The sequence below is a fragment of the Bos grunniens genome, chromosome 1, assembly GCF_055505025.1.
Source record: "Bos grunniens cultivar Pamir isolate PY7600 chromosome 1, Bosgru_T2T1.0, whole genome shotgun sequence".
Taxonomy (NCBI): Eukaryota; Metazoa; Chordata; class Mammalia; order Artiodactyla; family Bovidae; genus Bos; species Bos grunniens.
Genome location: NC_141165.1, coordinates 5,322,537 through 5,344,081, shown reverse-complemented (window position 1 = coordinate 5,344,081; position 21,545 = coordinate 5,322,537). Strand labels below are relative to the sequence as shown.

Below are 21,545 nucleotides of genomic sequence, written 5' to 3'. Positions count from 1 at the left end.
TTTCTGAAAATCTTAACACTCTTCAAAGCGTTGAATAATTTTCAACATTAATTGAATGTTGTTGAATAATTTTCAACATTCAGTATTCAACCAAGTGTTGAATAATTTTAGGGGCAGAGTAGAACTGTGGCAGCCCTTTCATCACCTCTGCAGCCTTGTGATCAGAGCCCTAATTGCTACCTTGAAACAGCAGTCTAGGCCGGTCAGCAAAGGGCAGCCATAAGCTTTGAATACCGTTGTATATTTCTTAAAAGCATTGCAAAAAAGAAAGCAAAAAGAGCCAGGATATGTGACAGAGACCTCATTGCAGAGCCAAAACTATATAGTGTCTGGCCCTTATACAGAAAAAGTTTGCCAACCCCTGGGCTGGGAAGCCAACTCAGTGTCTGGAAGCAGCTCCAGGGGATATTAAAAATGCAAAAGAACAAGATTGTGGAAACCTTTGATCACATCCTGAGCCAGTGCGGCTGCTCCTCACCTGGGCTCTGAACGTCACCCAGCTTAGAGCTGCGTGTGTTGTCAAGTTGCTCTTTCTGTTAGTCTCCTGTAGTTGTGCTGGAACGGTTCCTTCCTCTGTAGCAGCCACCTGAGGGCATTTTTCTCTTTTCCTGCTGAAGTTTCAGTTCCTCTCCTAGAAAAAATGGTGCTATCTGCCTAGAAAAAATTGCTTTTGAAACTGCACAACACAAAGCGGGACAAAAAGAGACACAGGCTAATACCTGTCCAGCACCGTGGCTACTCAGCGTCCACGTGCTCCCTTCTACACGTTTGAAATGCCGCACTACTACAGAACAGCTCTGAGTTTGTACCTAACAGGACGCAGCTGTCCTCCATACAAGTGAAAAGCTCTCCCCATCTCAAGATGAGGATACACACAAATGTTATTCATGTGTTAACTAGCCCTCAAATTCAGTCATAGTCCCACTGTATATTCTTACCTGGAGGCTAAATTGTGAAGTTACTCTGCCACTCCTCCTAAATAAAATGCAGGGAAGGGACAGAAGGAAATAGCTAATATGTACAAATAAACATGTGACAGAAAATAGGAAGAGAATATACAAAGCTGCCACAAGCCACATTTCTTAAATTTGTCAAGAGGCCGTAACTGATATATGTGCCTCTTTCTTTGTCACTACCCATTCCTTAGTCTCATAACCAGAACATATAAAGAATTTATATCCAAGAATCCTTTGAATCCTCAAATAACCAAGTAACTAGGCAATTGCTTTCTTTCTTTAGGCTGAGGATACAACTCGCTTTGTGTCCTGGGGACAGTTTCATTGCCTCTGGTGTAAGCCTGTTTTGAAACAGTTGTTTTGTTGTAAAGGATGGTAGTCTCAAAAGAATAACTTTGGAATTAAATTGGATTAATTGTTTTTTGGTATTCCACTATTTCATGAAAATTTTGCTCAAATAAAGTTAACATTACATGAAATTATCAGTTTAATTTTATTACAATACCATACCTTGTCACTTAAATTTTAAGGAGTTTAAATAAAATTGGTGATTAAGGTTGACTTGACATTTACTTTAGATTTTTTTCTTATTTTTTAATAGGACAACATCAAAAATAAATGGTATTGAATATGTTCCTTTCATGAGCATTGATCTGAGGGAACGTTTTGCTTATCCAATGCCTTTCTGGTAAGTAAGCACTATTGCAGTTCTTGCTTTCAAAATTGTTTTAATTTTTCAGTACTTTTGCCATCTGCTTAAGTCCAATTAAATCCATAGCCTTAACATTAAAATTTGTAATAAAAATTCTGATTGGAAAAGACACAAGGCTGAGGGAAGGAGGTGGGACCACATGGCAAGAGTGCCTCTGCCCTTTTCCTGGTGACAGGACTTGTGGGTCTTCTTTAGGCTGAGGTTATGCTCATAGTGTCTAACATGGATCCCAGTACAAGAGAAGTAAGCAGTGAGTAAATATTCATCTAATTTGTGACAGAATTGCAAGTCAGCCAAGGCATTGAATGCAAGGTGGAGAGAAATGACAGGCTTGTTGTTCACAAGAAGATCCAGTTCAGAAACAGGGTTCATTATGAAGGTGTTAGCATAGCCTTCCAGGACAGTGGCAGCTTATGTCAGGAACCTTAAAATCATTGTTTCAGGACTCCCAGGTTCTAGTCATCCTAAGGAAATTAAAATTGGGCCAAAGATGTCTATCATAAGAGTGCTTATCAGAGTGTTTGTTACAGCAAAAAATTATTAAAACCAACTTGGTATCCAGTAATAGCAGAACAATGGCGTGTTCATATTATTCTGTTACATATTATGTTATCCGCAAAAAAATAACCCTTTGAAAAATATAGGGGAAATGTTTGTAATATAAAAATTTTAAAAGATGGAAAATTATAAATATATAATATCCAAATTTTATTTTTTTCATGTATTTATAGATATATAGAATGAAATGATGTAAAGTGATAGGTCAAAATGTTTACAGTGGTTATCTCTAAGCAGCAAAATTAAGTGATTTACTTTTTAAAACACTTTTATTTTTTGAAATTTCTGCCATTAGCCTATTTATTATCGGAAAGCATCAGGGAATTGAATGCTTATTGTGTGCAGAATACATAAAGACTATAAAAACAGAAGACCTGCTCTCACACTTCTAGTGTTTGTCGTTCTTGGATGGGCAGAAGGTAGACATCTCAAGGCCAGTAAGTTACCAGCATAAGGTTTCACTCAGGCACCTGCACCTATGTGATGCCAGTGGTTGATCTGGATCTAGGGAATGCTTGTATCCAAGACGCTTATAGCCCTAACATTAAGGGCACAGATTCCAGGCCCATGCTGTCCAGCGGCATATCCTCTGGGACACCATGCAAGCTTTGTAATCTGCTTCAGACTTTAATATTAGCATCTACCTTCTGGTGTTACTGTGATGATTAAATGAGTTAATAAAATGTAAAGCACTTACAGTGGTGCTTGTTCTGTAGAAAGCACTTTGTAATAAGAATAAACTGTTAGGAAATAACTATCTTGCTGAATACTAAATTATATAATTTAGCTGTACATTTCAAATACTTTAAAAATGTTTGACCAGTGATTTCACTTCAAGAAACCAATTTTAAAAAGTTTTTACAGATCTAGTCAAAGATTTATATAAAAAATAGTTAGCAATATTATTCTACTTATGAAGATGTGAATCAGTTATTCTAGGATGCTCTTAAATGGTAATATCCAAGTAGAGTACAAACTTGTAGCTCCAATCTTTGTGTAACAGATGAAGATAAATCATGTTTTTAGTGCTCATACAACAGAATGTTCCTAGAAAGAATTGTATACACTCATGAACAATCAAGTTTTCAAGAAATTAAGTAACACGGGAAAATGCTTACACTGTAATTAAAAATATAACTGTCTTATAACTATCAAAACATTATAACTGTCTTACAACAGTTATTAAAATGTAACTTCCCTAATTACCTGGAAAATCCCATGGATGGAGAATCCTGGTAGGCTACAGTCCATGGGGTTGCAAAGAGTCAGACACAAGTGAGTGACTTCACTGGCAGAGCTGGGGTTTTACGTTGTGTGTGACCCCTTGCTCTCTGCTTGTCCTGCACATGGGATCCTGGGCTCCATGAGGACAGAGAGCATCTCCCTACACGGTGTCCCACGAGGCAGTGCTCAGTGAATGCTTACCAAGGTAGTTAAATTTTAAGAAAAATCAAGTAAAATTAAATGCTCTAACTGGCAAGATTTTTCCTTTCTTGTTTTCTGGATTATTTCACAGAATAATCAGAAGAAATAGTAACAGTAAACATTTTAAAATTCGAAGATAGCAGACTGATGGCAAAAAAGCTCCCCAGTGTATGAATCTTTGGTTAGAAAAATTCAGTTCAGTTCAGTTCAGTTCAGTCGCTCATTCATGTCCGACTCTTTGCAACCCTGTGAACCACAGCACGCCAGGCCTCCCTGTCCATCACCAACTCCCAGAGTCCACCCAAACCCATGTCCATTGAGTCGGTGATGCCATCCAACCATCTCATCTTCTGTTGTCCACTTCTCCTCCTGCCCCTCAATCTTTCCCAGCATCAGGGTCTTTTCCAATGAGTCAGCTCTTCACATCAGGTGGCCAAAGTATTGGGAGTTTCAGCTTCAACATCAGTCCCTCCAATAAACACCCAGGACTGATCTCCTCTAGGATGGACTGATTGGGTCTCTTTGCAGTCCAAGGGACTCTCAGGAGTCTTCTCCAACACCACACTTCAAAAACATCAATTCTTTGGCGCCCAGCTTTCTTTATAGGCCGGCTCTCACATCCACATATAACTACTGGAAAAACCATAGCCTTGACTAGACGGACCTATGTTGGCAATGTCTCTGCTTTTTAATATGCTGTCTAGGTTGGTCATAACTTTCCTTCCAAGGAGTAAGTGTCTTTTAATTTCATGGCTACAATCACCATCTGCAGTGATTTTGGAGCCCCCCAAAATAAAGTCTAACACTGTTTCCACAGTTTCCCCATCTATTTGCCATGAAGTGATGGGACCAGATGCCATGATCTTAGTTTTTTGAATGTTGAGCTTTATCTAATCTTTTTTAGAAAGATTGGATGACTAATTTTTTTTTTCTTTTCTGGCCATGTATTATAAATTATAAAGTATTTTAAATATTTCAAAGTTCTAAGAAAAATTTAGTAATTCAGTGGTGACTTTTGAGAGAACAAGTGTTAAGGAGTCTTGGATTTACTGAATTTGGTTCATATTGGTAGGTTAATAATATTGAGTAATTAGATTATAGATTTGAGTCAGCCTTATTTTTTCTCCTCAAACTTTTGTGATGGCTGTTCTTAGATTCTTCTAAATTCGTTCAGCTCACTGCATGTTAGCAGTCAGGTCCTGATTCTACACAGGTACAAAGTGCTGCCTAGAATGCTAGTGGTTCTGTGCGACATATGAGGTGATCACCAAAAAAGTTTGAGAAGTGTTATATACCGTATTATGCTCTAAGAGATTTCCAGCAAATACTGGCTTATTAAAGGTTTAGAGGTGTCCTTCCAATGGAAAAAAAAGGAAAAATACTTCAGGAGTTTTCAGATCACACATCACCGCAAAACCCTCTTGTTCCTAATGTCTGTCAACATTGTGTTTTTAAAAACACATATTTTTTTCAGGTTACGTATCATTCACCTTATATCATCCTATAAATCTTTCAAAATCAGATTTGTTGCCCTTGCTCTAGAAGCACTTTGAAGAATGGCAGACTTAAACTTTTGTGCCGTACATTAATTATAGAGAAATACTTCACGTGTATTCCCTACACATTTTGAGTAGAGAGTAACGGATAAGATGCTGGATTTGGCACCAAAGACCTGGAATCAGATACCCTTTCTTCTGTGTCTTAGCTCAGCAGTGCCACAGATTATTTGATCACTTAAAACTTTTTCTAAAAAGTTTGCTGTAATAGAATTGTTTTGAAGGTCAAATGAATAAAATATGTAAAATATTTTGTGTGATGCCTAGCACATGTTTGGTGTGTGGGTACATGCTCAGTCGTGTCTGACTCTTTGTGATCCCCATGGATTGTAGCCTGCCAGGCCCCTCTGTCCATGAAATGCTCCAGGCAGGAATACTGGAGTGGGTTGCCATTTCCTACTCCAGGAGATAATTCTTTACCCAGGGATCAAACCCGCGTCTCTTGCATCTCCTGCGCTGGCAGGCAGATTCTTTACCACTGTTGCCACCTCTGCGTTAGTCAGTAACTAGGTATTCTCATTATTAGTCCTGCAGAGATGAGTTTGTCAAGAATCAACATAAAGATCTGTAGCTTCCTTGCTTCTTTTGAATGAATCAAATGGCTCCATTTTATTGAAACTGAATTTCTTGAATATAACCATGCTAAATTTAACTCTGAAATTACATTCTTAAAATAAATATAAAAGTGTTTAATTGCTCTTTTGTTGTCAGTTATCTGTGCCCTTTTTTTAAATTGAGGTGGTAATCAGGTTGGATTCAAGATCAAATGTAAAAGGCCAGATTTGACCAGAGAGTGTTTTTAGAATTCGCTATATAGCTGTGATCACTATACCAAAATAAATTCCCTGGGAAATTTAATCTTGTTTTTAAGTCATTTTTTAAGGTTAATTTTATTATTATTATTAAATTTTTATCATCACCTCAGTGATAGATGTGGCAAGTTACCATTATCACCTAAACAAAAAGCTACATTTTCTAAGTGGGTACGACCGGAAGACCTCACCAACAACCCTACGATGATTTATACAGTGTCTAGTTTCAGCATAAAGCAGGTAAACATATATTTTGTATAACTTTACATGAAAAGCTAACATTTTAAAGTTATTTGAATATACATTTGCCTCTTTTTTTTAGATTTTTATTTATTCATATGCATTAGTATGATTGGAGAAATTATTCGTCTCGCATTTGACTTAGACATACTGAGATGTAATAACTCTTGAGCAGTTAAATAGATTTTTGTGCACTCTATTGATATATGCTTGCAGATGAGAATAATTGAGAATCGGAATTTTATATTTGATGAGAGAATAAATAGAGCAGATAGAAAGGTATTGGGCTTATTTAAAACACTTGAGTGGCAGAACAACTCTATGACTTGATTGTAAACTTTATTAATGACATATTAGCCCTGCAGTCATAGATTTTTTCACATTAGTATGAAAATAATGCTCCTGAAATACTGTGATTCAAATTTTTTGATGTGTGTATTGATTTTAATTTGTCATATTGTAATTAACCAACTTTTAAAAAATGCTTGTAATTTTTTGTCATTAAAAAATGTAATTCAATTGAGTTTGCTTTTATTCATGTAAGAATACATCATGCATATTTAATTATTCTAAAGTAACTTAATTGAAATACTTGTTTTTCCCGGGATTTGTACAAACAAAGTATGTGTTAGTTGGCACTATGGCATTTCTATTTATTATTTTCCTATTCAAGCAGCAGTCAAGATATTGTATAAAAAGGCTCTAGATGGAATGCTTAAATACTGTGGTAATGTTGAAATTGCATGAGTAAATGAATGTAGTAATAATTTTTATTAACAGACAATAGTATCAGATTGTTCTTTTGTGGCATCACTGGCCATCAGTGCAGCTTATGAAAGACGATTTAATAAGAAGTTGATTACCAGGTAAGATTTTATATTTGTCCCTTTAGCCCTTTTCATGGAATCTTACTTGGAAATAGAAGCTTAATTTTTGTCTGCACAGAAAAGGCATATCACTTAGAACTGTTACGGCCTTTGAGTGTCAAGCAGATGGTTTGTGAATGTGGAAGGATTTGCTAAGACAATCTAAGAACGTATGCACATATAGTTAGAATAATATAAATGAAATAAATGAGATTGGTCAAATTAAAATCATATCGTATTTATAATTTGACTGTACTATATAGTAGCCACAAGTCTCATGTGGATATTACACACTTGAAATGAGCTAGTGAATATGGATAGGCTATAAGTGTAAAATGGATCAGATTTTGAAAACAACACACACAAAAAATATCTATTGGAAAATGTCTCAAAGTTTTATATCATTTATTGAGATAATGTTTTTAATGGGTTAAATAAGACATTAATATAAGACATACTATATATAATACAGCATTATATAGGTCTGTAATATAGTATAACATAATATATGTAATATTTTTGTTGGCTAGAACAATGTACTGAAATGTTACCATGAAATCCTTTTTCTTTCAATTTTTGGAAGTTTTATTAGCTTAAAATTATTCATTATAAAAATTAAGCATTATAATTTTTTTGTACAGCTTTTCCTGAGTTTTTGTTAAGTCCTGAAAGAACAAAGGTAAATAGATACAGACCTTAGTTTCAAGTCATTTGCCATCTTGGATAAACAAAGCTTGTAAATAAATCCTATGCAGTTTGAGAAAGAAAATTGATACTGATAGTTTCTGCGAGTATCTTACTAGATACTTTTGTTGCTCTATCAGCGCTCTGCTAACTTTATGTCAGAGTTACAGTTTCCTTAGTTGTGGTTAACTGAAATGGTCTCTTTATGTTTTAGAGCCAATAGTAGATTATTTTAACTAGTTTAAAATATATCCACTTACTAGAAAATTTATTAGAGGATATAATTAAAAATGAGCATTTTTAAGAATATTATGAAATGTATGCCCTATTGTATGATCTCGTAAGACATTGTCTTCATTTATTTATATTAAATAAAAACTTTGAGATGAAATTCTTTTTCCATTACAGGTCTATTATAGACAAATATTCTTACATTTATTTTTGTAAAATTACTAAGACAATAGCATATGTCTAAATAAAATTAATATTCTGCATAGTAGTTTATATTGAATATTAACGTTGGTATTTCACCATTTCTTTCCCTTACTAAAGCATAATTTATCCTCAGAATAAGGATGGTGAGCCAGAGTACAATCCTTGTGGAAAGTATATGGTAAAACTTCACCTCAATGGTGTGCCCAGAAAGGTGAATAACGTTTCTCTCCATATCAACCCCTTCTTTCTTCCCTACCTTTGAATCTTAAGTAGAGTCATTAAGAAATGTTATTTATGTAAACATTTAAAAAGTCAGTTTAGTTGATTTTGACTCTGTGATATTATACATATTACTACCAATAACATCATCAATAATAATTAAAAATAAAAAATCATGGCAAGCATAAAGTCTTTTAAAAATGAGTTTGGGAAAATTTATAGAAAGCTCCAAGAAGTAGCATTGAGCTAATGTTTGTTTATCCTTAAAATGAATTTTAATCTGGTGGTCATTTATTACCTTTTTGATTAAAAAGATATCAGACACACTAAGTCCATTAGAATAATTTATGTGTGTAAATCGAGGTGTAAGACACCTTTAATATTGTTTTCCTTTGTGAAATATATACATAGTTTTAAATTGCAAATCTTTCTCTTAAGGATTCCGAACGATGTTGTAAGGGCCTTGCATTGTTAGGATTCTCTAGCTCCTGTCAGCTCATTAAGTCCAGGGATCAACATTAGTATTGCTTGGGAATTTGCTAGGCTTCCCAGGTGGTGCTGGTGGTAAAGAACTCGCCTGCCAATGTAGGAGACGTAAGAGACATGGGTTTGACTACCTGGGTCGGGAAGACCCATGGAGGAGGGCATGGCAACCCACTCCAGTATTTTTGCCTGAAGAGTCCCATGGACAGAGGACATTGCAAATAATTGGACACGACTGAAGTGACTTAGCATTCATGCACATAGGAATTTGTTAGAATTTCTGAACTTGGGCCTCATCCTGGACCTGCTGAATCAGAATACACATTTAAACAAGATTCCACACTGATTCTAGTGTGGGAAGCTTAGAAGTTACTCTCTAGTTGAATAAGAATCAAACTTTGGGGTGCACAGAATCATTTGGAGTGCTTGTTAAGAAAGATTCCTGGCTCTACCCCCAAAGCATCTGATTCAGTAGGTCTGCAGAAGGGCCAGAATTTGCGTATCTAACAGGTTTCTAGGTGATGGTGGTGATGTTGTCTGAGAACAACCTTTCAGAATGATTGCTCTAGTTAATTTCTTAAGGACTAAACAGAATTATTGAGAATGGTTTTCCTGAACTATAATTTGTAAATAATCTCTGGTTTAAAGAATCTTTCAAAATGCAGTTGCATAGTTTCTCTATTAATAAATCAAAATTCTTTTTATTCTCTTGTTTCCCAAATCACTCTATAATGTGAATTAGAGGCTGCATGGTTTTGGTGATTATTTCTCTGCTTCTATATTATTTAAATGTATTATTTAGCCATAATGTTTTACTACTAAGTATAGCATGAATCTTTTTGCAGATTTAGGGTACTGTTGTTATTTCCCTTAGTAGTGAGAGGTCCTTTTGTAAATCATTTTAGATATAAAGTACATTTCTAGAATCCCTAATAATTTTGTTGGTAGATCCATAACATTTTCCAACCAATTGGCTCCAGGTTAATACCTGAGAGGAAGATTAAGTTGTAAACCTTAAGAAAGGCATCACAAAACATTTTATAATTGATCAGTTTCCAGAAATATGAAACTACCATTAACTTAGTAATTGACATAGCATGCCTTTTATTTTATTCAGTATAAGAGGTGTGGAAGTTTTTTGATAGAAAAGATTTTAAGATATTTTGTACCACCCAAAGAAGTTAATATTCTCTTTCTCCAGGTGATAATTGATGACCAGTTACCTGTTGATCACAAAGGAGAATTGCTCTGTTCCTATTCTAACAACAAAAGTGAATTATGGGTTTCTCTCATAGAAAAGGCATACATGAAAGTCATGGGAGGATATGATTTCCCAGGATCCAATTCAGTAAGTAATAAGATGATCCAGACACAGGCTTATGCTACCTAATACGATTATTCTAAGTTTGAAAGATTGTAGATGATGTATTTGGTTTAAATGAAAACATTATCAGCCCCTGAAAAATATTGACCAGCCAGTTGTTATGGGAGTACATGTTTTCTTTTGTAAGATTATTTGCACGTTGTGTAGATTTAGTATTCAGGAAAGCCTGAAGTGTATGTGTCTACTGTTCTGGTGGGATACAGGGCCAAATAAATGTAGTGTACCTTTCCAAAGAACCTCTCAAATCAAAGGGATGATTCATATTGTCATCCTTCTGTGGTTTTTTTTTTAATATATAAATTCAGGCTCAAGGACTTTGGGGTTAGTATTTCCCAACCTTAACACAACTTTATCTGTAAAATCAAGGTATCTGCCAGTGTCCTTTAGTTGTCAACTACAGCCTTACGCCAGAAATTCTTCAGACTAGCATGACTTTAAATTATAACACTGATGAGCCTGTGGCCTTAGAAAAGGTGTTTACCCTTTCTTAGCTTCTTTGCTTGTCTGTAACATGAGGATAATACCCACCTCTCAAGAACTATAAAGATTAAATGAAGTAATATATGCAAATCACCTATTACTCAGTCCTGGTTAGTATCCTAGCCCAGTGCCTGGCCTCCTTCATCCTGCTGCTGCTTATAATGCTAATCAAAGAATATATAGGTCATAGTTAAAGGTAGAAGGATGTTAACAAATTTCTTCCCAGCCTCCATGTTCAGTTTCTCTGTCCTTCAAATATTTTTAGTTTAGCTTTCTCATCCATTGCCTGTTGATTTACCGAGTCAACTGTCATCATCATCATCAAAGCAGTTTTTCCTATTAAATGTTTTGAGTTTTCATCAGATATATCAGTAAATGTATTCTGGAAAAGCAGCAGAGAATGTGAGGAAAAGACAGGCTTGTGCTTAAATCCAGATGGGAATTTGAGTTAAGTAAGAGGTTTATTTTTCTGAAGAAGGAAAATGCAACCCACCCAATAATAAAAGATTTATTATCCCTGGAGAGGGAAATAGCAACCCACTCCAGTATTTTTGCCTGGAAAATCCCGTGGACCGAGGAGCCTGGCGGGCTACAGTCCGTAGGGTCGCAAAGAGTCGGACACGGCTGAGCATACGCATACAAGAGATTCATACGGATAGAAAACAACTTACTACCTTCTGATTTATTCCTATCAGAATCATCATATCAGATCAGTGAGATTTAATAGCGTACCCTGGGGACTTATTTAGGAGCTTGAAAACCACAGTGACAGTCCTAACTGGGTTTATGTTGCAGAACATTGATCTTCATGCCCTGACTGGGTGGATACCAGAAAGGATCGCCATGCATTCAGACAGCCAGACTTTCAGCAAGGATAATTCTTTCCGAATGCTTTACCAAAGGTAAACACTTCTCTCTCTCTCTTTTGTACTAAAAGAGGCCATTTAAGCGCTTCATGTCTTGTTGAGAATGGATACTGCAGAGGCTGTCATTCTCAGTTATTAGGGAAGTTGTGTTTTTAGAATATTCACTTGATGCACTCGCTCCAGCCAGCCCTCAGAGACGCTTGCAATTAATCCAGATGGTAGATAATCCAAAACATTTGGATAAAGGAATATTGGAAAGACTATTTTGTACTTCCTGAGTACTTACCAATTTGAGGGAAGGTGGGAAAAGAGGAGGGTGAGAACATAAAGATAGCTTACGCCTTAAATGGATCATCCATGTGAAGAGCTGGAAAACTGTACAGTAATACACATTCAGTCTTGAAACCAGAAAGCTCAGTGATTTGACGAAGAAAATTATACAGTTTTGGGAGAAATGCATTTGGTATTTTCCATCTTCACCTTTATTTGTAAATCATTTGAAAATTTAGCATTTATTTTTCTTCATTGATAGGTTTCTGAGAATTAGTTTGTCTAAAACTGGGAGGGAAAAGAAATAAATGTGATAGTTTTTTCTGATTTGCTGTAAAATAAAAATGTACTTCTCTGGTGGGTGTTGAAAATAGCCTGTTTTAGAAAAGATTTCCACTTGGTGGAAATTTTGATGTAAAGGAAAGATGGTGTAATCTGAGGTACGGATGTGTTTACCTTTGATTGTTGATCTGTTGGGTCCATTCCAGATTTCACAAAGGAGATGTCCTCATTACTGCATCCACTGGAGTGATGACCGAGGCTGAAGGCGAGAAGTGGGGCCTGGTCCCCACACACGCGTACGCTGTGCTGGACATCAGAGAATTCAAGGTTCCGCCTCACGTTTCATTTCCCTTGCTTTTCTTGTTTGCTAGTAAGACATCGCAAGCATTCCAAATAACATATGAGCTTTTTAAATACTGATAAGTCAAGATTTAGACCAAGTTTGAAAACCGTTCTACCTGTTACATTAAACAACTTGACCTCTCCCATTGGAGGTGATAAATTAAAAGGTGGGAAATGTAAAGACCGTGGCAGTGGCAGTACAGATATTGACAATGCAACAGGAACGTTGTGTGCCTCTTTTTTTTTTCCATAAAAGTAGTAGGGTTGAGGTGAACACATGTCCCTCGAGGCTCTGGGCTGTCTGTTGGGTTTGGGGCTCAGTCACAGTGTCAGACTGTAGAGCCTTCAGTGAATACTTGTGCCCAGATGAAAAATAAGAGGATACCTATGAATAAGAAGCATGCCAGTGGGTTTGCACGTGTTTTTCTAGCAGGCCTTGCACCGTGAGGCCTTTTTCAGGCCCTTTCTCTGTGTTCTGATATTGGCACAGTGACTTTTATTTTTTCTCGTGTTATTGGTTCGTTTTTTTCACTGAAAAATATGTCTGTACAATGGATTAGAAAATATAAAAATCATTAAGGAAAGAGCTCTCTTTCCCTTACAGTATAGAAACTAAGCTGTTTAGTTACTGAAAAGTTTAACTAGCTGTATATTCCAGTTTTCCTGCTTAAACTTACAGAAAGAAGTAGTGATCAATCACCAAGAACAGGGTACTAACTGTGTATTTAAATTGATTTTCTTATGTGGCACATGGAACTATATGAATTATGAAGGCATATGAATTATGAAGGCAGTAGGGATGTGCTGCAACATTTAAAAATTTATAGTCTTAAAGCCACTATTGTGCCACTAACCATTCTGTATAGAATTTTCTCTCCCTTTAAAAGCAGCATAAAAATTGACTGCATAAAGCAAAAAAATAAAAAAATTTATGTGAATTAAACTGAAATATCTGTGTTTGTTTAGGAATGTATCTTCCCACACAAACCAAGTAAAACATTGAGAGTAACAGTTGCTATTATTTAATAATAATTTTACTGTTAGAATATCCTTTGAGATAGATGTTAATGAATGTATCTGGCAAGAGATTTAAATTTAGACAATGAAATAGTTTGAAAGGAAGCTTGAATGTGAGGAAAATTTCTGTAAAGATACATCATTTACTTCAAGAAATAAGTATTTGTTCTGATTGTTTAGAAGAAACTGGAAAAATAACATATTTAAGAGAAAAACAGGTACCTGTGGTTTGACTTGAAAACAAAGCATTAAAAAACTATTAAATTTCGGTGAAGTAAGCTTCTCAAATAATAGCCTTGTTAAGAATCAGCAGCATTATTCACACAGTATCAGTTTGATGTGTCAGTTATTGTGTAGTGATAAAGGTCGCTTGTGTTTTCTGTACTTTAGATCGCGGTGTGATGGCTGTGCAGCCCTGCGTGGGGGACAGCGTGGTGGTGTGATAGTTCCGTACCTCACGGAACAGTCGCCACAGTCACCGGCTGTCCCCATACGAAGCTGTCACAGTGTTATTGACTGTGTTCCCGGCGCTGAACCTGTCATCCCGTTGCCTGTTTGTTTTGCAGCTGCACTTTGTGCCTCTTTATCTGCCTCGCCTGTTTTGCTCACAGCCCCCCACCCCATCCCACTCAGGCGGCCGCCTGTCTTCTTCTGTATCTGTGGATCTGCTTCTGTACTGTTTGCTCATTTGTTCTGTTTTTTAGATTCCACGCATAAGTGAAATCATACGGTATTTTTCTTTCTCTCACAGTTTCACGTAGCATAATACCCCCAAGACCCATGACAAATAGCAAGATTTCATTCTTTTTTAATGGCTAACATTTCATTGTATATATGTATACCGGTTTTGTTTTGTTTTTTTTTATCCATTCATCCGTCAATGGACACTTAAGTTGCTTCCATATCTTGGCTCTTGTATACAGTGTTGCAGTGAACATTGGTGGGCATATGTGTTTTCCAGATTAGTGTTTTTGTTTTCTATGGACAAATGCCCAGAAGCGAAATTGCTTGATCATATGGCAGTTCTGTTTTTAATTTTTTTGGGGGGTCCCCATACTGTTTTCATAATGCCTACACCCAGTTCACATTCCCACCGAAAGTGCATTTCTTTGCATCCTTGCCAACGTTTGTTATTTGTTGTCTTTTTTACTGTAGCTGTTCTGACAGGTGTAAAGTGATGTCCCATTGTGGTTTTCATTTACATTTTCCTGATTAGTGATGTTGAGTATCTTTTCATATATGTGTTGGCCATCTGTATATCATCTTTGGAAAAAATGAATGTGCAAGTCCTTTGCCTATTTGTTTAATTAGGTTCTATTTTTCTGTTGCTGAGCTGTATGAATTCTTTGTATGTTTTGGATATTATCCCCTCATCAGATAAATTATTTGCAAATATTTTCTCCCATTCAGTAGGTGGCCTTTTCATTTTGTTGATAATTTCGTTCACCTTGCAAAGTTTTGTAGTTTGATGTAACATTATTTGTTTGTTTTTGCTTTTGTTTCCCTTGCCTGAGGACACAGATACAAAAATACTTACAAGGACCATACTGCTTATGTCTTCCTCTAGGAGTTTAATGGTTTCAAGACTTACATTTAAGTCTTTAAATCCATTTTGAGATTATTTTTGTATATGGTGTAAGATATGGTTCCCGTTCCTTTTTTTTAACATGTAACTGTCCAGGTTTCCTAACACTATTTATTGAAGAAACTTTTTTCCCTCTGTGTGTTTCTTCTGGCTCCTTTGTCATACATCAGTTATAAGTGTGGGTTTGTTTCTGGGCTCTGTACGCTCCACTGATGCATGTGCCTGTTTGGGCCAGTACCATATTGTTTTGATTACTGTAGCTTTGTAGTTGGTGTGAAATCAGAGAATTGTGAGACTTCATAGCTTTGTTTTTCTTTCTCAAGGTTGTTCGGCTATTTGGGGTCTTTTGTGTTTCTGTACAAGTTTTAGTTATTTGTTCTAGTTCTGGGGAAATTGTCATTGGTATTTCCTCAGGGACTGTAGTGCATCTGTGGATTGCCTTGGGTTGTATGGCACTTTAACAGCATTAACTCTTCGCTCCGTGAGCATGGTATGGCTTTCCGTTTGTTTGTGTCATCTTTAATTTCTTGCCTTGGTGTCTTACAGCTTTCAGAGTGTAGGTCTTTCACTTCCTTGGTTAGTTTTGTTCCTCAGCGTTTTATTATTTTTGTGGCAATTGGAAATGAAGCTATTTTCTTAATTTCCCTGATCGTTGTTAGTGTATAGAAGCATAACAGATTACTGTATGTTAATCTTGTGTCCTATAGCGCTACCAAATTCATTTAGTAGTTCTGATAGTTTTTTGGTGGCATCTTCAGGATTTTCTGTGTATAGTATCATGTCTTGTGCAAACAGTGATAGTTCTGTGTCTTACTTAACAATTTGGATTCCCTTTATTTATTTTGCTTGTCTAATTGCCGTGGCTAGGACTGAATAAAAGTGGCAGGAGTGGACATCTTGTCTTGTTCCTGATCTTAGAGGGGATGTTTTCTGTTTTTCACTGTTGAGAATGAAGTTAGCTATAGGCTTGTCATATACGGCCTTCATTATGTTAAGGTCCCTCTGTACTCACTTTGTTGAGAGTTTTTATTGTAAACAGATGTTGAATTTTGTTAAAGCTTCTTCTGCCTCTATAGAAATGACCATATGATTTTTATTCTTCAATTTGTTAATAGGGTGTTAACCCCTTGTTTGATTTGCAAATGTTGAATCGTCCTTGCATCCATGGGATAAATCCCACTTGATCATGGTGTGTGACCTTTTAATATATTGTTGAGTTGGGTTTGCTAATATTTTGTTGAGGATTTTTGCATCTGATGCTCATCAGTGACACTGCCTATGGTTTTCTTTCCGTGTGGTATTTTTAGTTTGGGTATCAAAACTGCTGGTCTTTGAGAATAAGTTTGGAAGCATTCCTTCATTTTCAGCTCTTTGGAATACTTTGAGAAAGATAGATGCTAATTCTTCTTTAAACATTCAATAGAATTCACCCATAAAACTCTCTGGTCCTGGACTTTGTTTGTGGAGAGTTTGTAAATTACTGGTTCAACTTCATCACTGGTCGTTGATTGGTTCGTGTCTTTTGTTTCTTCCTGATTCCATCTTGAGAGATTGTACGTTTCTAGGAATTTATCCATTTGTTCCAGGTTGTCCATTTTACGGGTGTATAATTGTTTGTAGTAACTTCTTATGATCATTTGTACTTCTGTGATGTCAGTCGTAACTTCTTTCTTATTTCTTATTTGACTTATTTGGGCTCTCTTTGTTGATTAGTTCAATTAAAATTTGTCAGTTTTGTTTATATTTTCAACAAACCAGGTCTTAGTTTCACTTATCTTTTCTTTCTTTTTTTTTTAGTTTCTATTTCATTTATTTCTGCTCTCATCTTTATGATTTCTTTCCTTCTACTAACTTTGGGTTTTGTTTGTTTTTTTCCTACTGCCTTTAGGTATAAAGTTAGGTGTTTGAGATTTTTCTTTATTTCTGAGGAAGTCTTGTATCACTGTAAACTTCCCTTTTAGAATTGCTTTTGCTGCATCTCATAGATTGTGATTGTTGTGTTTCCATTTTTATCTATCTCAAGGTATTTTTAAATTTCCTCTTTGACTTCTTCAGTGACCTATTAGTTGTTTAGTTGCAGGTTGCTTAGCTTTTATGTGTTTGTGGTTTTTGCAGTTCTTTCTTGTGGTTGATTTCTAGTCTTAGATTCTTGTGGTCAGAAAAGATGTTTGATGTGGTTTCAGTCTTTTTAAATTTATTGAGACTTGTTTTGAGGCCTGGTGCGTGATTTGTCTTGGAGAATGTTCTATGTGCACTTGAAAAGGATGTGTATGCTGCTGGTTTTGGATGGGATGTTCTGTAGATATCTGTTAAGTACATTGGGTCTAATGTGCAATATAAGTGGTTTTCTTAATGATGATTTTTCTGCCTAGGTGATTTATCCATTGATACAAGTGGCATGTTACTACCTCCTAGTAATATTGTGTTACTGTTCATTTTTCCCATTATGTCTGTTAATATTTGCTTTATGTATTTGGGTGCTCTTATGTTGAATGCATATGTATTTAAAATTGTATCTTTTTCTTGGATTGATCCATTGTCTCTTGTTACAGTCTTTGTTTTAAACTCTATTTTGTCTGATAACAAAGTATTGCTATCCCAGCTTTCTTTTTGTTTCCATTTACATGGAATACCTTTTTCCATACCCTCACTTGGAATCTGTGTGTGCCTTTAGATCTGAACTGAGTCTCTGTAGGCAGCATTTATATGGGTCTTGTTTTCTTTATTTTTATTGTTTTATTTTCTTTATCCACTGTATGTCTTCTGATTTAGTCTGTTTACATTTAAAGTAATTATTGATAGGTATTTGTTCATCATTTAGGGTTATTTTTGTAGTTTTTTGGCTCCTTTCTTCTTTTGTTTTCTTTCATTGTGATTGATGATTGTCTTTAGTGTTATGTTTGGATTCCTTCCTTGTCTTTTCTGTGTGTATCTATTAGAGATTTTTGACTTGTGGTTACCATGAGGTTTGTGTGCTGTATGCTGTGCTCAAACACTCAGTCGTGTCTGACTCTTTGTGACCCCACGGACCGTAGCCTTCCAGGTTCCTCTGTCCGTGGGATTCTCCTGGCAAGAATACCATAGTGGGGTGCCATTTCCTCCTCCAGGGGATCTTCCTGACCCAGGGATTAAACCCACGTCTCTTATGTCTCCTGAATTGACCGGCAGATTCTTCACTGCTAGCGCCCCCTGGGAAGCCCCAAGGTGTGCGTATTGCAATACATACATGTCATGTGTGTGTGCATATGCATATATTTACACATGATTGTTTTAAGTTCACATCCTTTTAAGTTCAGATGCATTCTAACAACTATGCATTTTTACTGACACTGTCCACATTTCATGTTTCTGGCATCACATGTTACATCTCTTTGTTTTACGTATCCCTTCAGTTCAGTTTAGTCGCTCAGTTGTGTCTGACTCTTTGTGACCCCATGGACTGCAGCACGCCAGACTTCCCTGTCCATCACCGACTCCCAGAGCTTGCTCAAACTCACGTCAGTGATGCCATCCAACTATCTCAACCTCTGTCGTCCCCTTCTCCTCCTGGCTTCAGTGTCCCAGCATCAGGGTCTTTTTCAGTGAGTCAGTGCTTTGCATCAGGTGGCCAAAGTATTGGAGCTTCAGCTTTGGAATCAGTCCTTCTAATGAACACCCAGGACTGATCTCCTTTAGGATGGACTGGTTGGCTCTCCTTGCAGTCCAAGGGACTCTCAAGAGTCTTCTCCAACACCACAGTTCAAAAGCATCAATTCTTCGGCACTCAGCTTTCTTTATAGTCCAACTCACATCCATACATGACTACTGGAGAAACCACAGCTTTGACTAGATAGACCTTTCTTGGCATGTCTGTATCTCTTACCATACTTTTAAGTTATATATGTATCCCTTAACCATACATATTGTGGATATAGATGATTTTACTGCTTTTGTTTATTAACCTTTCTACTAGCTTTATAAGTAATTTATCTACTGGCTTTACTCTGTGTAGTGTGTGTGTGTGTGCGCGTGCGTGTGTGTGCGTGAGTCCCGACTCTTTGTGATCCCATGGATTGTGGCCCGCTGGGCTCCCGTGTCCATGGGATTCTCCAGGCAGGGTTGCTGAAGTGAGTTGCCATTTCCTTCTCCTGAGGGATCTTCCCAACCCAGGGATCGAACCCTGGTCTCCTGCATTGCAGGCAGGTTCTTTCCCATCTGAGCCACCAGGGAAGCCCCCTTTATTGTATACCTACATTTACCAATAAGATTTTTCCTTTTGTAATTTTCTAATTTCTGGTTGTGGCCTTTTCTTTTTCACTCAGAGACATGCTTAGATATGTAAAGTGGGTTTAGTAGTGCTGAACTCTTAGCTTTTGTTTATCTGTGAAACTGTCTTACCTTTTCCTCAAATGTAAATGATAACCTTACTTGGTAGAGGTTATCTTGGCTGTAGGCTTTTTTTCCTTTCAGTACTTTTAATATATTGTGCCCTTCCCTTCTGACCTGCAAGGTTTATGCTACAAGTCAGCTGATGGTCATATGGGACTTTCCTTGCTCTTCTCTTGCTGATTTTTAGACTCTCTCTTTGCCAGTAAGTTTCCTATTTTAACTGCAGTGTGTCTTGGTGTAGACCTTTTTGGCATCATCTTGTTTGGGACTTTCTGAGCTTCCTGCACCTGGATGTCTGTTTTCTTGCCCAGACTGGGGAAGTTTTTAGCTATTTTTCTTCATTTAAGTTCTCTACCCCTTTCTCTGTTCTCCTTCTTAGACCCCTGTGATGTGACTGTTAGGTCAACATGCTTGATGTTGTCCCAGAAGTCTCTTAAAGTATCCTCATTTTTAAAAATGCTTTTCTTTCTCCAACCAGGGTGGTTTCCACTTCTCTGTCTTCCATCTCAGTGATTCATTCCTCTGTATCATCTAATCTAGCATTGATTACTTCTAGTGCGTATTTTTTATTTTCACTATTGTATTCCTCAGCTGTTTGTTTCTTTTTTGTATTTTCTAACTATTTATTAAACATCTCACTGTGTTCATGCATTCTTCTCCTGAATTCATTGAACATCTTAATGATCATTACCTTGAATTCTTTATCAGGTAGATTGGTTAGTTCTTCTGGGGTTTCTTTGTTCCTTAACTGGGGACCTTTTCTTCTTTTGCCTCTTTCTGCCTCATTTTCTTTTTGTTTTTATGTGTTAACTATGTCACTTGTGTTTCTTGGTCTTGTAGAAGTGGAGACGTCCCTGTGGAGGAGACGTTCTGTGGGCCCAGTGGCATACCCCTCCACTCAGCCAAGCTTGGTGCCCGAGTGGTGCCCTCTACAGGTTGCGTGGGCCCCTCTGAGGGGCTGACTACCATGAGCCCAGTTGGATGCCAGGCCCTGCCTCACGCATAGGCTGCCAGCCACAGGTGGGCACAGTCAGGTCCCAGAGCAACTGTCTGAGCAGCCCAGGGGAGTCTAGAGCTGGTGCTGGTATGCTGATGGGTCGGGCTGTATCCCATGATTAAGGCACTTTGGAGCGTGTGAAGATGGAGTGAAGTGTGGCCTGGTGATGGGTTTCTTTACCGTGATGATGCTCACATTCATATCAAAATGCTATGAAAGTTACTGAGCAGAAACACAACCAGCCTGAGCAGGCTTCTCACACGATGGAATTGGCTCCGGTTTCCTTTTGAAAGGTTGCTGCTGCGAGCCCCGTGTCATGCCGGGATTTGTGATCTCCGGAGGAGAGGATTTCAATCCGAGTTCAGAGATGAAGCATGACCACTTGGAGCTTTCTGTATAGCAAAGTTTTATTAAAGTATAATAGAGGTAGAGATAGCTTCTGACAGACATCAGAGGGGACAGAAAGAGTGCCCCCTTGCTAGCTTTTAGCAAGGTGTTTTATGTCTCTTAGCAAGCCATTAATCAGACAAGAGAGACTTCTCAAGGCTGAGGGAGTGTCACCAGGCCCCTCTCCCACAATATGCATTTTTGAGATAGGATGGCAGAGGTGTGTCATCCCCCGGCCATAAATCAATTGACAGGAGTACTGGTTTATTGAGCCATCATCAGCCCAAGGTTTGAGAAAAGGAAAAAAGTTAGTCTCAGGCGGAACTATCTTGAAGAAAGGCAGTTTCCAAAGCAAACACATAGTTTCATGAATAGCTTAAGAACATTTCCATGAGGCAAACATTGGTTAGCTAGGTTGAGGCAGAACCAGGTGCCCTCCACACAGAATTAAAAGGCGCCTGTTAATTCTGTGTGGAGAAGGGAAAGGACGCCTGCCCCTTGCAGTTTGTTGCTCCTGCCGCCTGGGCCCCGGCCGTCCTGCCTGTTGCCCTCTGCCTCTGGTTATGTGGTCTCTTTGTAGTCGGAGTTGATGTCTCCCACAGGCTTCGTCATCTGTGTTAA

At 37.3% G+C, this 21,545-nt stretch overlaps 1 protein-coding gene across 6 annotated transcripts in view; it reads left to right on the top strand.

Moving 5' to 3' along the window:
- The window catches only part of CAPN7 (calpain 7), a 51,831-nt gene that overhangs the window by 16,827 nt on the left and 13,459 nt on the right, over window positions 1–21,545 (top strand). For all 6 annotated transcript variants that reach the window (XR_015164023.1, XR_015163987.1, XM_086401042.1 and 3 more), the window contains 7 exons: window positions 1,558–1,644; window positions 6,133–6,259; window positions 7,040–7,125; window positions 8,362–8,455; window positions 10,148–10,294; window positions 11,606–11,712; window positions 12,435–12,555. Coding sequence is in view for 4 of the 6 variants with exons in the window: in XM_086401164.1 (XP_086257290.1) it covers window positions 1,558–1,644; window positions 6,133–6,259; window positions 7,040–7,125; window positions 8,362–8,455; window positions 10,148–10,294; window positions 11,606–11,712; window positions 12,435–12,555 (769 nt within the window). In the remaining 2 variants the exon portion in view is untranslated. The remainder of the gene's footprint in view (window positions 1–1,557; window positions 1,645–6,132; window positions 6,260–7,039; window positions 7,126–8,361; window positions 8,456–10,147; window positions 10,295–11,605; window positions 11,713–12,434; window positions 12,556–21,545) is intronic.